Raw genomic sequence first — 13,106 nt, 5'->3', positions numbered from 1 at the left:
CACTCAGCTGTAAAACGGAATGATTTCTGATACGGGTGGCAACATGGGTGAACCTGGAAACATCATGGTGAATGAAATAAGCCAGATGCAAAAGGACACATATTGTACGCTCTCACTGATATGAAATAATTTGCATAATAAACTTCATAGCGTCAGAATTTAGAGTATAAGTTACCAGGCGGACTGGGTCGGGGTAGAGAATAGGGAGTTAAAATGTGCAGGGTGCCCATTTGGGATGACAGAAATGTTTAGGCAATGGATGGAGGAGATGGTGGCAGCATGCGGACCTAATTAACAGACTGAATTATATGTTTGAAAGTGGTTAAAAGGGGGAAACTTTAGGTTGTTACTAGAATAAATATTTTTTAAATTTTCATGGAACTGCCCAACACAGCGACGCCTAAGATAATTAATAGTGCAATTATTTACATGTGCTTCCGTCAGTCGTCACAAATGTTCCACCCAGTGCAAGACATTAATCGTAGGGTGGTGGTTTCAGTTTGCTAAAGGTGATGAAATGCGAGATACCAGAAATGGGTTGGCTTTTACAATGGGGATTAATTAACTTACTACTTTACAATTCCGAGGCCTGAAAAATGCCTGAATTAAGGGTCAGCAGGATGATACCTGCCTCTGGGAACCAGCTTCCAGCGAACCTGGACTGCTATGTCACACAGCCAGGCCCGTGGTCAGCTCTGCTGGCGCCTGTCCCTGGGTGTCATAGCCTTCTGTGCCTGGCCGCCTCTCTCTCAGCAACTCTTGCTCTCTCTGCTTCTTTGGGGCCTTTTCCTTGAGTGTCTCTATGTGTTTCATCCTCGTAAAGGGCTCCAGTATGAGATTAAGACCCACCTTAAATGAGGTGGGTCACATCTCAACAGAAACAACTCAATCAAAGTTCCCCGCCCACAACGGGTCTACACCCACAGGAATGGATTAAAAGAAAGTGATTTTTTCTGCATCTACAGTTTTAAACCATCAAAGTGGTGTGTGGGCATTGTATTCACACGTGATTGTTCTGTAAACCCACAACTTCTCTAATAAAGAAAAACAAACAATAAAATCCAACATTGTCCCGTCGCAGTCTTATTTCCACAAGACAACTACTTCTATCTTTTAGCTACTTTTCTGCCACCCAACTTCCATGAAGCATGGATGATGACCACTCAGCAGCTCCCACCCTGTTTATTTAACTACCAAATCTCGACACTTTAGCACCTTCTCCCAGGTCCACAGTAGGTCCACAGTGGGCCCACGGCAGGCCCACGGCAGGTCCATGGCCAGGTCTCCATGCTGCAGCTGGATTGAAGATGGCCAGCGAGGTGTGGGGTGTGGGGTATGGCGTGTCCCTTTCAGAGCCCATCAGTGTGGGGAAGCCATGGCAGGTACTTCTCAGTGATCAGTGTTGGGACAGATCTTGGCTGCTTGAGAGACTTGAGCTTCCTTAGCGCAGGTGGCCGTGGAAGCACTGTGCTACGGTGCTTGCCTTGTGTGGAGGGCAAGGCTCCTGGGTCGTGGCTGGTCTCTGAGCATGGCAGCACGTCATCGCCAAGGGATGGGTCAAGTTGGTTTGCAGGTTACGGGGTGAGCTCAGCTAAACTAACCCTTGCAAAATGGACCACTGGCTTAAAGTCAACCCCATAAAGAAACTGTACATTTAGCACATTATGAAACACCAGAGAAACTTCAAAAAACAGGAAAATGGTACAACTGACACTTTCACTTTCACTCTACTTATTACAACAAAAACAAGGATACCATATTCAGTTTTGAGAAGTTGGTGAAAAAAAATTCAAATTTTTAAAGATTCTTTGAAATATGGTTAACAATCAAAGTATGTTGTGTCTCAAGACACAATATTAAAGTATTATGAAATATTTTAAAAATATTAAAAATATTAGGAAACCATCATGATTATTTCAGCATTATCTCATCTTTTATCTTTTGGGGTATATATCATAATGTTTACAATAGACATGCATACAATTAAATAATATTCATAAATTGAGAAAACGCACTCAATTTTTTTTATTGGTAGGTTGTTTAGACAAAAAGGTTTGGAGTCCACGTCTCTAGGCCATGTGTTGGCAGAAGGAACAGGAATTGATGGTTGTGTCCCTGAAGCATTTGGGGCTGGATGAATTGAACTGAAGAGTTGAGTGGACACCATCAAGTTAGAATAAGAACTGCCTCTCGGGCTTCCCCCGGGATGACGTGCAAATGGGTCAGTGCAGAGTGGGTGTCTAGGGGACTAAGTTGGGGGTGGCTGTGGATGGCTGAGCTGCCCAAGAGCTCATCCTTGCGTCATGGGTCAAGAAGACCACTGAGTCCCAGACAAGTTTCTGTGACCACATCATGTCTGTCCTGGAAGCAGTCACCCTTCCGGGTGATTTAATCTTCAGGGTGTAAGTAGAAGTCCGTGTTGTCAGCCTTGCCCCTCTCTTGTGTGAGGACGATGGGATGGCCTTCTTTGGAGGCGGTGGCTATGAACCAGCCAGGGTAGGAGACGGACTCGAAGGAGGAGCTGGGGCCCTCCTCGTGGTGGAAGAAGAGGAAGGGCTTCTGTGCTGTGTTCTGGTTGTAGAGGTCCATGATCTCGTTCTCCTAGGCACAGGAAAGAGACTTACTACAGAGGAAGGCTGGGAAAGCTCAGCCATGGGTGCCTCCTGCTCCCCAAGGAGAGGGGCAGAGGCCAAGGTGAACACAGGAGACCAGTGGATAGCTTCCCAATGGCCTGGCCCCACCCCAGGGTCCCAAGGCCCAGAGGCTTCTATTCCTGCAGACTCCACGGTCTTCCCTAAGGGCCAACGGGAGTCCAGTGCTCCCTCTCGTGGGCACGCTTGGTGTGTAATCTGCTGCAGATTCAGGACCGCCTCCTTAGAACCACTGTATCCAGTAGGTGCCATCACAAGCACATGGGCTATAGCATCATAAATACCAATCCTGCATGTGAACACGGACCATAAGCATGGAACCTGAAAAGTCCAGGTTACTCATCTCCCAATCCACAGGTCTCTGCTGCCCTGAGCAGATTTTGTTTAAGTGGAAGAATTATATCATTGCACAGGATTTCCAGAAGACAGTTACTCTAGGCTGAGAACGGAAAAGCGACTGTTCCTGTCTTTTCTGACACATGCCCATGGGTGTGTTCTCTGGCTTTCAGAGAACACTGAAATTAAAACAAGCATCATTTCCATTTCAAAGACGGTATATATGGATTTGGGCATCAGCCAGGTCTGGTTTCAATCCAAGAATACAAAAGTATTATTTATTCAACAATATACTAAATGAAGTAATAAGTCCATTGCATGGCACCTTTCTTGTTAGTTGCACAACCACTCACCTTAATCTGCAAAGCAGGCTTGCCTTGTATTTCTGCACAGCACAGAGAAAGACGTGTGCCCTGTATTCCCAGGTAAACCAGATTACCTTTTCCTTTATCTTGTAATTCTGTGTGTCTGCATGATACTATGCCAAGACTGACTGGAAGCACAAGGGAAAAGGGAAACAGGTGTCACACTCTAAAAGCAGGAAGGCGAGCTCCCCCGCCAGCCATGGGGAAGGGAGCGCGCCTGATCCCCGCTCATCTGCACCCATCCACCACGTGGCAGAGAACTTTTCTCACCACCTTAAACCCATGTCCTCATTCTCCTTTAAAATCAGAACTCCAATAGCTACCTGGGCACATTCCTCCCCAGAATAAACACTGAATATCCCAATGGTCTGTGCAGTTAAACATGGGTGTGTTTTGAGAATTCTAAGGTACCTTAAAGTAGCTGACTTGATGGGAAAGCCTTTTTCTTGTACCCCGTCTCATCTGATAGCCCACTTCAAACACTTAGGTGGCATGCAGGGTGAACTCGAGGTTCAGGAGGCAAAATACTAGGGGCCTGGGCCTCTGGGACGTCGTGAAGACATAGTACAAGCTGAGGGTCCCTACTTGGGATTCTCTTATGTGAGAAAGAAAGTTTTGTCTTATTTAGTTCCCAGTTTTGTAGGTTTTTGTCACTATCAGCTGAGTCAATTCCCAACTAATTTAGCGGACGAGTGCCAGGATGCTGGGGTTCTATTTCTGCTTCGGGGCCGAGAGGCAGGGAGTTCAGCCTTCCCACAACCATTTACTGGGTGTCCACTCAGGGCAGCGTAGTTTCTGGGTCCGGGTTTTCACTTTTGGGGGAGCCATCTTGGGCCCCCGTGGGCGCACGCTGGGATGGTCCCGTGAGTTGGAGAGACCTGCCCCTGCCCTGGGCCATAGCAGGGTGGGTGCCACTCACCGGGCTGGACGTTGGCGCTGAGAGGGGCTGTGACTAAGGAGGACCCCTTCAAGACCCACGCCATCTGCAGAGGGTCGCGGATACCGAAGACTCTGGGGAACTGCTGCGCTGCAGGTGACAAGAACGGGCAGGGCACATGTGAGGGTATTTCAACCGCAGGATTCTAGGTGCAGGTTGTGGGTCTGGGAAGGGCAGACTGGGCTGAACGGGTGGCTGCAAGGACAAAGGGGGATGAACAAGACCGGGGCTGGTCTGTAGGCTGAAGACTGAACAGACTGAAAGGCGCTCACGGCCTGACCGGTTCTTTAGAGCTGTTTTTTCTAGGGGCATCAGGGACTTCTTTTTGCTGATTAAATAGCCTTACTGGAGAGTTACATTAATTCTTCTTCAGTCTGTTTATGAAATAAGAAGGCAATTCAAATAGGGGTAATAAGAAAACAGCTCAACGATCTCAGTTTTTTAGTAAGAGCAAATACGTTTACAGCTGTGCAAACAGTAGGGCCTTTGGATTCTGTGGCTTCTGATGAGGGCGTGGGGTGGTAGCTGAGCACGTACACTGAATGGTCGGCATGCTGCCTCCACGCCTTTGCAGGAAGAGGGCAAGGAAGGTGAGGTGCTGGGAGGGTGTTGTCAGCAGCTGCTAACGTGAGGGGAGGAGAGAAGGAAAGCAGATTAGCCATTTCTCCCCTCGCCCACCAGAAGTTTACTATAAAAGTATTTTGTGACTGTTGCCCTGAGGCCTGGGCTTGGAAACGTGTTTGGGACTCTGGTCGGGAAGAGCTCGGCAGCCAGGAAGTGCCGAGTGGCCGCTCTCGGGGTGCCGGCTCTGCCCCGGCCAGGCGTGCACCTTTCCCCACTCACCCAGCACGCAGCGGCCAGTTGCCACAGACCCCATCTTCAACTGGTCTCCAAATGCCTGCAGCCCCCATGCCCCTCCGACCCCCGCATTCCCACAGACCCCCCAGGGCGTCCTCAAGGCCCCCCCAGGCACATCGGTCAGCTGATCCCTCAGGGACCGCGGCCTCTGTGCCTCTGCTCAGCGCACAGATGGCAGCGTCCTGGCCAGCTCCGCAAGGGCCCGGCGGGGGCAGCCACCCCAGCACCTCTGGCGCCTGGATGGCAACCACGGAGAGACGCACCTGCGACAGCAGCACCCGGTCACCTGAATCCCGATGGGCTCTGTCCCTGGGCCAGGAGGAGGCTCCGGACCGGCCAGGGCTTCTGGGCCATTTATGAACGAGGAAGGAGGCGAGGCTCCGAGGCGGGGTGTGCCCACTGAGGAGGAAAGTGGTTCCCGCAATGCGCCGGCACCGCAGGGGATAGCCGTGACCCGGCTCCAGGCAGGGCTGACGCTCGGCCCGCCCCTCGCCCCGCCCCGCGCTCCGGCTCCCGCAGGCGCGTCCAGGACTCCTCTGTGGCTGTAGAGACTGACTGCAGAGCGGCCACCGCCCTTCGTGGTCCCCACCCCTCACCGCCCCCAGGGCCGACAGAGCGCGCTGTGGGCTCCTCAGGGCTTCCCAACTTCCAGTAGGTGACTCGGCCCCGAGCTTTGACACCAGCGTTGTTGGTCAGCCCTGAATGTTGGGAAATGCTCTTAATTCTGTGCCAAATCCGCTTCCCACGCCCGCCAGTTCCCTGGGGTAGCCCCGTGGCCTGCCTGGGTCCCCGCCCCACCTGCCGGTTCTGTGTCTGGCCAGCGCACTGCCCCGGCCAGCCTGGCCCCCTCGGGTGCGCCCCCTCGGGTGGGCCCTCGCCTGTCCGCTTGCTCCCGTGGGGCTTCCTGGCCGCCCTGTCTGCGCAAGCCCCGCGCTCATTTCTTCCTCAACCTTAGGTCTCCACCATGGGAGACCCTCGGCTTCTCAGCAGCCGCCCTGCCCACACGCCAGGTGCCGGCCCAGCACTGCCTGCTGGATGGTGGACGCAGTGGGGGCAGCTCTGGGGAGGCCTGAACAGCACAGGGGACTCCCCCCCGCCAGGGCTTAGAGGGCTGTGGCACATTCCTGAAGGACAAGGGCAGCGGCTGCTCTCCAGCCTGGAGTGCAGAGGAGTGGCCGCTGCTGAAGGGTGCACGGAAGGTATCAAGGAACCCAAAACAGTCGATTCAAAAAGTAGGAACCGGGGCACTTTGCCTGTTCCCGTTCTGGGAGAAAACCAACCCCTGTGCATGCAGCTGAGCGCAGCGGCCCTCACCCAGGCCTCATGGCCAGTGGGACCTCCGCCCCCACCCTGGTGGGGTGACGGGACGTGCTGCACAGGGGCGTCCCCGGGAGGAGGCGTTCCTGGGGTGCTCGAGCCCAGACCCAGGAGAGGCACTTCCGGAGGCCTTTGTGCCCCGGATGGGGAAGCTCTGGGCCTTCCCGGGAGCCTCACCCTGGGTTCCTGGAGCTGCGGACCCGAGGCGCCCCTGTGACTCAGCCGCAGGAAGAGCCACCCCACCTGGTTGCGGGAACTTGGCACGTCCTACGTTTTGTCAGCAAGGGGAGTGCCACCAAGCCAGAGTCACGGCCACAGAAACGGCTGCTGGCCTCTGCCTCCACCGGCCCATCCCGCGGACCCGCGGGGAGCTGTGTCCCTGTCCTGCTGTGGCCGCTGCACGGCCACATGTCCAGCCCCTGCTGCCTCAGCGTCTCCCTGACCTTCACTCAGGGTGTGGCCCCGTCCCCGTCAGAAGACCCTGCTGGCCCCGCTTCTCTGTGTCCGCAGCTTCTCCAGATCATTGACCGGAATGGGGGGGGGGGCTCTTCTAGAGCCCACGGCTGTCTCTATATTTATATATATTCGAACATGGGACGTGCCTTTTACACATTTGGCCTTAAGCAGCATCGAATATTATGTTTTTGAAGCAAATCCTTATAAAAAAACTTGTACTAAGTGTTATGCGCCTCTTTGATACAAGTCATATCAACTAAAAGAGTGGACAGTCGGTTCAGTTAAATTTCTGTGGGGAACTGTGCGTTTCTCCCCCAGTTGGCTCTGGTCCCAGCCGCAGCAGTCCAGGCAGCCATGGGAGATCCGCTGAGTGCTTCCCGCCCAGAGAACTGGGGGCAGCAGGGTTGTGGGGTCTCAGACGGACACTGGCCCTCCCCAAGTAAAGGGGCGTCTTCAGAAATCGCTCCTTGAACTTTACAAAGCCTGAAATTAGGCTGAGTCATCCCCAAAGGAGAGACGATGTCAACACTTTGTACCAGGAGATGCCTGGACCCTTCCGACCAGTTGAGGTCTTCTTGCTTCTGGATGGAGCTGGATGGAGGCCCTCAGAGAACAGAGCCCCTGACTGTACCCCAGGCCCCCGCCCCACAGAGCTGCCCATCACCTGCACTCGGGGCTCTGCCCAACTGACCAGTGTCCTCTGGGCAGCCTCCGTCCCGGTGGCACTTCCCTGTCACTGAACGTCGGAGGGGCTTCGTACTAGGACATCTGGGATGGTTCTGGGCATCCCCCCTTTCAGCAGACCTCTGAGCCGTGACTTTCTCTAGAAGGTTCCGTTCCCTTCAGGAAGGTAGCTTCTCGCGGCACACCCCAACCCCAGCCGTGCCCTCTGCTTGCGCCACTTTGTGTTTCCCACAGGTTGCACAGTGCTGGGGGCACCGCTGAGTCTCCTTCCAGGCTGATGAGGGGCAGAGAAGGAGTGTGAAGATGGCAAGGCTAACCTCGTGCGGTTGGTCTCTTCGGTAGGGTATGATCCCAGAACACATGGGGACAAAACAATTGGATACCTACGTGGAGAAATGAATTGCAAACCCTACTGCACACAATACACAAAAATTAATTCCAGATGGGTCGTGAGTGTACAACGAAGGCCATAATTTTTTTTCAAGAAAAACTGGCAAAGTTTTCTTAGACAGGTCCCGGAAGGCAATATCCATAAGAGAAAATAAACGATAGGTGCACGTTTCTCAAAATAAACCTTCTGCTCATCGAATGACACCATTAAGAAGCGTGCAGCTGGTACTGCCATGTCTCCACCGCAGGACTGGCAAGCAGGATGTGCTGAGAACCCGCCAGCTCAGCGGTGAGAAGTCACCCAACCCTGTAAAGGGAGTGGGTTGGCTCATCGGACCGGCCGGGAGAGGCCCAGGGCTGGGTGGCGAGACTGATGGCAGGGCAACACGGGGGGTGGGGTGGGGGAAGGAGGGCAGGCTTTATCCTAAAGACACAGGAAAGCTTATCTGATGCAGACACAATCGGCACTAGAGTGTCTTGGGGGCTGTGCGAAGTTTTGCTCGTTGGCCCTGGGCTGCTGTGTCCTCTACCCAGGCGGGCATCCCCCACAGGTCCAGGGCTTCCTAACACTCAGACACAAATAAAAGGCCTGAATGCCCCCCAATCCTACTTTCAAGGCTTTTAAAATCCACTTTACTGAGGAGTAACCGACATACCACAGACCGTCCACGAGGAAAGTGCAGTGGGATGAGACCAGGCGCGCCCAACGTCAAGACAACAGCCAGATCCGATACCCCAAAGGTCCCCAGTCCCTTCTACAGCCTTTCACCAGGGAACTACCGATCTGCTCTGTGTCATTAAAGGCTAATTTTTTTGAAGCTTTTTTTTATTGTATTGTATAAAATATATACAAAGCAAAGAAATAAAAAAGCAATAGTTTTCAAAGCACTCTTCAACAGGTCATTACAGGACAGATCCCAGAGTTTGTCATGGGCTACCATATGATCCTTTCATATTTTTTTTCTAGCTGCTCTGGAAAATAGGAAGCTAGAGGACTTAAATTTTTTTTTTATCATCACAATTGACTTTTTTTCCTTCTTTATTAAAGGCTAGTTTTGATTTTTTACAGTTCTCTACAATGGGACATTGCACCGTGTAAGTCTGTTTTCTCTGGTCCTGGAGGTGGGACACGTGGCCGTGGGGCGGGCAGCCATCCCGTTGGGTTAGGGTTAGGTTAGGGTCCCGTCGGTGGCACGCTGTGGGGGCTCCGGTTCTGTGGCTGCAGCATGGTGTGTGAACCCTTCACCTGCTGCAGACTACGGCTGGTTTCCAGTTTTAGGCTATTACAAATGAAGCTGCTGAAAGTATTTGCGAGTGAACCTTTGTATGAACAGCTGCTTTCCTTTCTCTTGAGTAAATACTCACGAGGGGAATGGCTGGGCCACGTGGCTGGTGTTTCCATTTCACATGCCCCCGGCCAGGAACCAAGGCTTGGTACAGCTGGTTTTAAAGCATGGCCCGTCCTATTTGGCGGGCAGAGAGAGCACACTGTGATTTAATTTGCATTTTCCTATGACTAAGCATTCCAAGAAGAACGAACACCATTCCTGCTCAAATGCTTCCTAAAACTGGAAGAGGAAGGAACACTACCAAACTCATTCTATGACGCCAACATCACCTTAATCCAAAAGCCAGATACGGATACTACAAGAAAAGAAAATTACAGACTAATTTCTCTAATGACTATCACTGCAAAAATCTTAATACTTGCAAATCAAATCCAAATATTAAAAGAATTACACGTCATGGAAAAGTCGGTTTTATTCCAAGTATGCAAGGATGGTTCAACATGAGAAAATCCATTGATGTGATATACCACATTAACAAATCAATGGGAAGAAACTATATAATCATCTCAATGGACACAGAAAAGACATTTGACAAAATCCAGCACCCTTCTTGACAAAAGCACTTAGAAAGCAGAAATAGAAGGAAACTTCCTCAACTTGATAAACGGCATATATTAAAAACCCGCAGCTGGGCCCCGGTGGCTCCGCAGGCAGAGTTCTCACCTGCCATGCCGGAGACTGCATTCATTTCCTGGTGCCTGCCCATGCAAAAAACAAACAAAAATCCCACAGCCAACATCATACCCCATAGCGAGAGACTGAAAGCTTTCCCTCTGAAACTGGGGACAAAACAAAGATGCCCATTGTCACTGTTATTCAACATTGTGCCAGAAGTGCTAGCTAGAGCAATCAGGCAAGAAAAAGAAATAAAAGGCCCACCCAAATCAGGAAGGAAGAAGCAAAACTTTCACTAATAGTAGGTGACATGATCCCAAAGTCCCAAAAATCGACAATAAAGGTACTAGTGCTAATTCTCTGTAAATCAGGTTTATGCTTTGCACTGTACATGTAATTAAAAAAAAAAGGTACTAGTGCTAATAAGTGAGTTCATCAGAGGCAGCGTACAAGATCAATGTGCAAAAATCAATAGTGTTTCTATGCACTAATAATGAGACATCTGAGGAGGAAATCAAGAAAAAATTCCATTTACAATAGCAATTAAAAGAATCAAATATCTAGGAATAAATCTAACAAAAGGATGTAAAGGACCTGTATTCATTCAGAAAGCCACAAAACATTGCTAAAATCAAAGAAGAGTGAAATAAATGGAAGGACAGCCTGTGTTGATGGATTGGAAGACTGAAGAGCATTAAGATGTCAATTCTATTGAAGATGGTTGACAGATTTAATGCAATCCCAATCCCAATTCCAAAAGCCTACTTTTCAGAAATGGAAAAAATTATTATCAAATTTATTTGGAAGGGCAAGGGGCCATGACTAGCCTAAAACATCTTGAAAAAGAAGAACAAAGTTGGAGGATTCACACTTCCTGTCTTTGAAACATATTACAAAGCTATGATGGTCAAAACAGCATGGCAGTGGCATAAGGATAGATATATTAACCAGTGGGATCAAATTGAGAATTCAGAAATAGACCCTCACATCTATGACCAACTGATATTTGATAAGACTGCAAAATCCACTCAATTGGTATAGAACAGTCTCTTTAACTACTGGTGCTAGGAGAACCATTATATATATTCATTTCCAAAAGAATGAAAAAGGACTCCTATCTCACACCTTATACAAAAAAAAAAAATGATTTCAATATGGGTCAAAGACCTAAATATAAGAACCAGGACCACAAAACTCCTATAAGAAAATGTAGGGAAGCATCTTTAAGATCTCGTGACAGACAATGGTTTCTGAGACTATGCACCCAAAGCACAAGTAACAAAGGAACAAATAAATAAATGGGAGCTCCTCAAAGTTTAAAACATTTGTGCTTCACAGGACTTTGTTAAGGAAGTGAAAATGCAAAGTACTGAATGGGAGAAAATATTTGGAAACCACATATCCTATAAGGGTTTAATATCTAGAATATATGAAGAAATACAAAAGATAAATAGCCCAATAAAAATGGGCAAAATACTTATATAAACATTTTTTCAAAGAAGAAATACAAATGGCTAAAAAGCACATGAAAAGTTGCTCAATATCACTAGCTATTAGAGAAATGCAAATCGAAACCACAATGAGTTATAATTGCATACCTACTAGAATGGCCACTATTTTAACAATCCCAGAAAACTACAGGTGTTGGAGAGGATATGGGTAAATAAATAGGAACACTCATTCATTGCGAGTGGGAGTGTAAAATGGTGCAGCTGCTGTAGAGGAGAGTTTGGCAGTTCTGGAAGCTGGGCACAAAACTGCCATGTGACCTGGCAATCCCAGAGGAACTGAAATCAAGGAATAAATTTGCACACCGAACTTCATAGGGGCACTACTCACAACTGCCGAAAGATGGAAACAACCAAGTGTACATCCACAGATGAATGGATAAACAAAATGTGGTACATACGTAGGATAGAATATTACTCAGCAGTAAGCAAGAGCCAAGTCCTGAAGCACGGGACGTGGATGGACCTTGAGGACATTATGTTGAGTGAAATAAGCCGGACAATAGGGCAGATAGTGCATGATCTCACTGATAATGAACTGATTATACTAAGCAAACTTGTAGAGTTAGAATCTAGAATACAGGTTACCTGGGGGATAGAATGGAGGCAGAGAATGGGGAGCTTATGTTTAATTTGTGCAAAATTTCTGTTTAGGTTGTCTGTGAGTGTTTGGAAATGGGTGGTGGTGATGGCTGCACATTACTGTGAGTGTAATCAGCAGCGCTGAATTATATTTGTGAATGAGGTTGAAAGGGAAGGTTTTGGGTCCTGTATGTCACTAGAAGGAAAGTTAGAAGATCAAACACGGGACTGTACGACAGTGAAACCTGTTTTGATGGTGAACTGTGGTTAATAGCACAAATACAAGTATGTTCTTTTGTGAAGTATAATAGATGTATGACATTATTACAAGGTGTCAATAGTAGGGTGGTCTATGGGAAAATACACCAAATGTAAACTATGATAGTTAACAGTAATTTTTTTCCACAATCACATGGTCAAATTGTAAAAGCTGTGTCGTTATACAATCATCTTCAAGACTCAAGGTTACTGGAACACAGCTCAGCAGTTTCAGGTGCTTCCCTCCAGCCACTCCATTACATCATAAACTAAAAAAAAAAAGGGCTATCTACACAATGCATAAGAATAACCTCCAGGGTAACCTCTTGACTCTGTTTGAAATCTCTCAGCCACTGAGACACAGTAATATTTTAATATTCTTTCATCAATTCTAGCAAAGGCACTACAATAAATGTCTAAACAGGAAGGTATTTGGGGATGTTGTACGTTTTACATGACTTTTCTGTAAATCTATAACTTCCCAAATTAAAAATAAAACAACAAACCTTATTCTAAGTGAAACAAACCAGAATATGGTACTACACATTGTATGATTCCATACAGAGACGGAAATGAATTAATGGGCGTGTGGGGCTGGGGAAGGGCAGAGGGACCGAGAGGTGACTGCACGACTCTGTGATCAAACTAAAAGCATTGACTGCACACTTCGGATGGGTGGCATGGTATGTGAATATATCTCAATAAACTGCTTTACAAAAACCTACTTTGCCTATAAGGCAACTTTTTTTTGAGTGGTTTTGGTTTTGCTCTTGGTTTTTTTGGCAACTGTTTCATTGTCA

The 13,106-nt window shown here is 48.6% G+C and overlaps 1 protein-coding gene across 6 annotated transcripts; it reads right to left on the bottom strand.

Moving 5' to 3' along the window:
• Positions 1–1,988: 1,988 nt before the first annotated feature.
• On the bottom strand, positions 1,989–12,001 carry LOC143661454 (interleukin-36 beta-like). 6 transcript variants are annotated; one of them, XM_077135064.1, is made up of 6 exons: positions 11,868–12,001; positions 5,411–5,546; positions 4,827–4,908; positions 4,272–4,379; positions 3,341–3,480; positions 1,989–2,601 (listed from the first exon to the last, which is right to left on the bottom strand). In XM_077135064.1, the coding sequence occupies exons 3-6, from the start codon at positions 4,840–4,842 to the stop codon at positions 2,389–2,391; spliced, it is 477 nt and encodes a 158-aa protein (XP_076991179.1). In that variant the 5' UTR covers positions 4,843–4,908; positions 5,411–5,546; positions 11,868–12,001; the 3' UTR covers positions 1,989–2,388. The 6 variants fall into 6 exon arrangements, with proteins under 6 accessions (XP_076991179.1, XP_076991181.1, XP_076991180.1 ...); XM_077135066.1 differs by lacking the exon at positions 5,411–5,546 and having other exon boundaries at positions 4,827–4,911; XM_077135065.1 differs by lacking the exon at positions 11,868–12,001 and having other exon boundaries at positions 4,827–4,911; positions 5,411–5,614.
• Between the last annotated feature and the right edge of the window lie 1,105 nt (positions 12,002–13,106).

Source organism: Tamandua tetradactyla, chromosome 17 (genome assembly GCF_023851605.1).
Source record: "Tamandua tetradactyla isolate mTamTet1 chromosome 17, mTamTet1.pri, whole genome shotgun sequence".
Lineage (NCBI taxonomy): Eukaryota > Metazoa > Chordata > Mammalia > Pilosa > Myrmecophagidae > Tamandua > Tamandua tetradactyla.
Note: the sequence above shows the minus strand (reverse complement) of the source record. Positions and strands in the feature narration are given on the sequence as shown.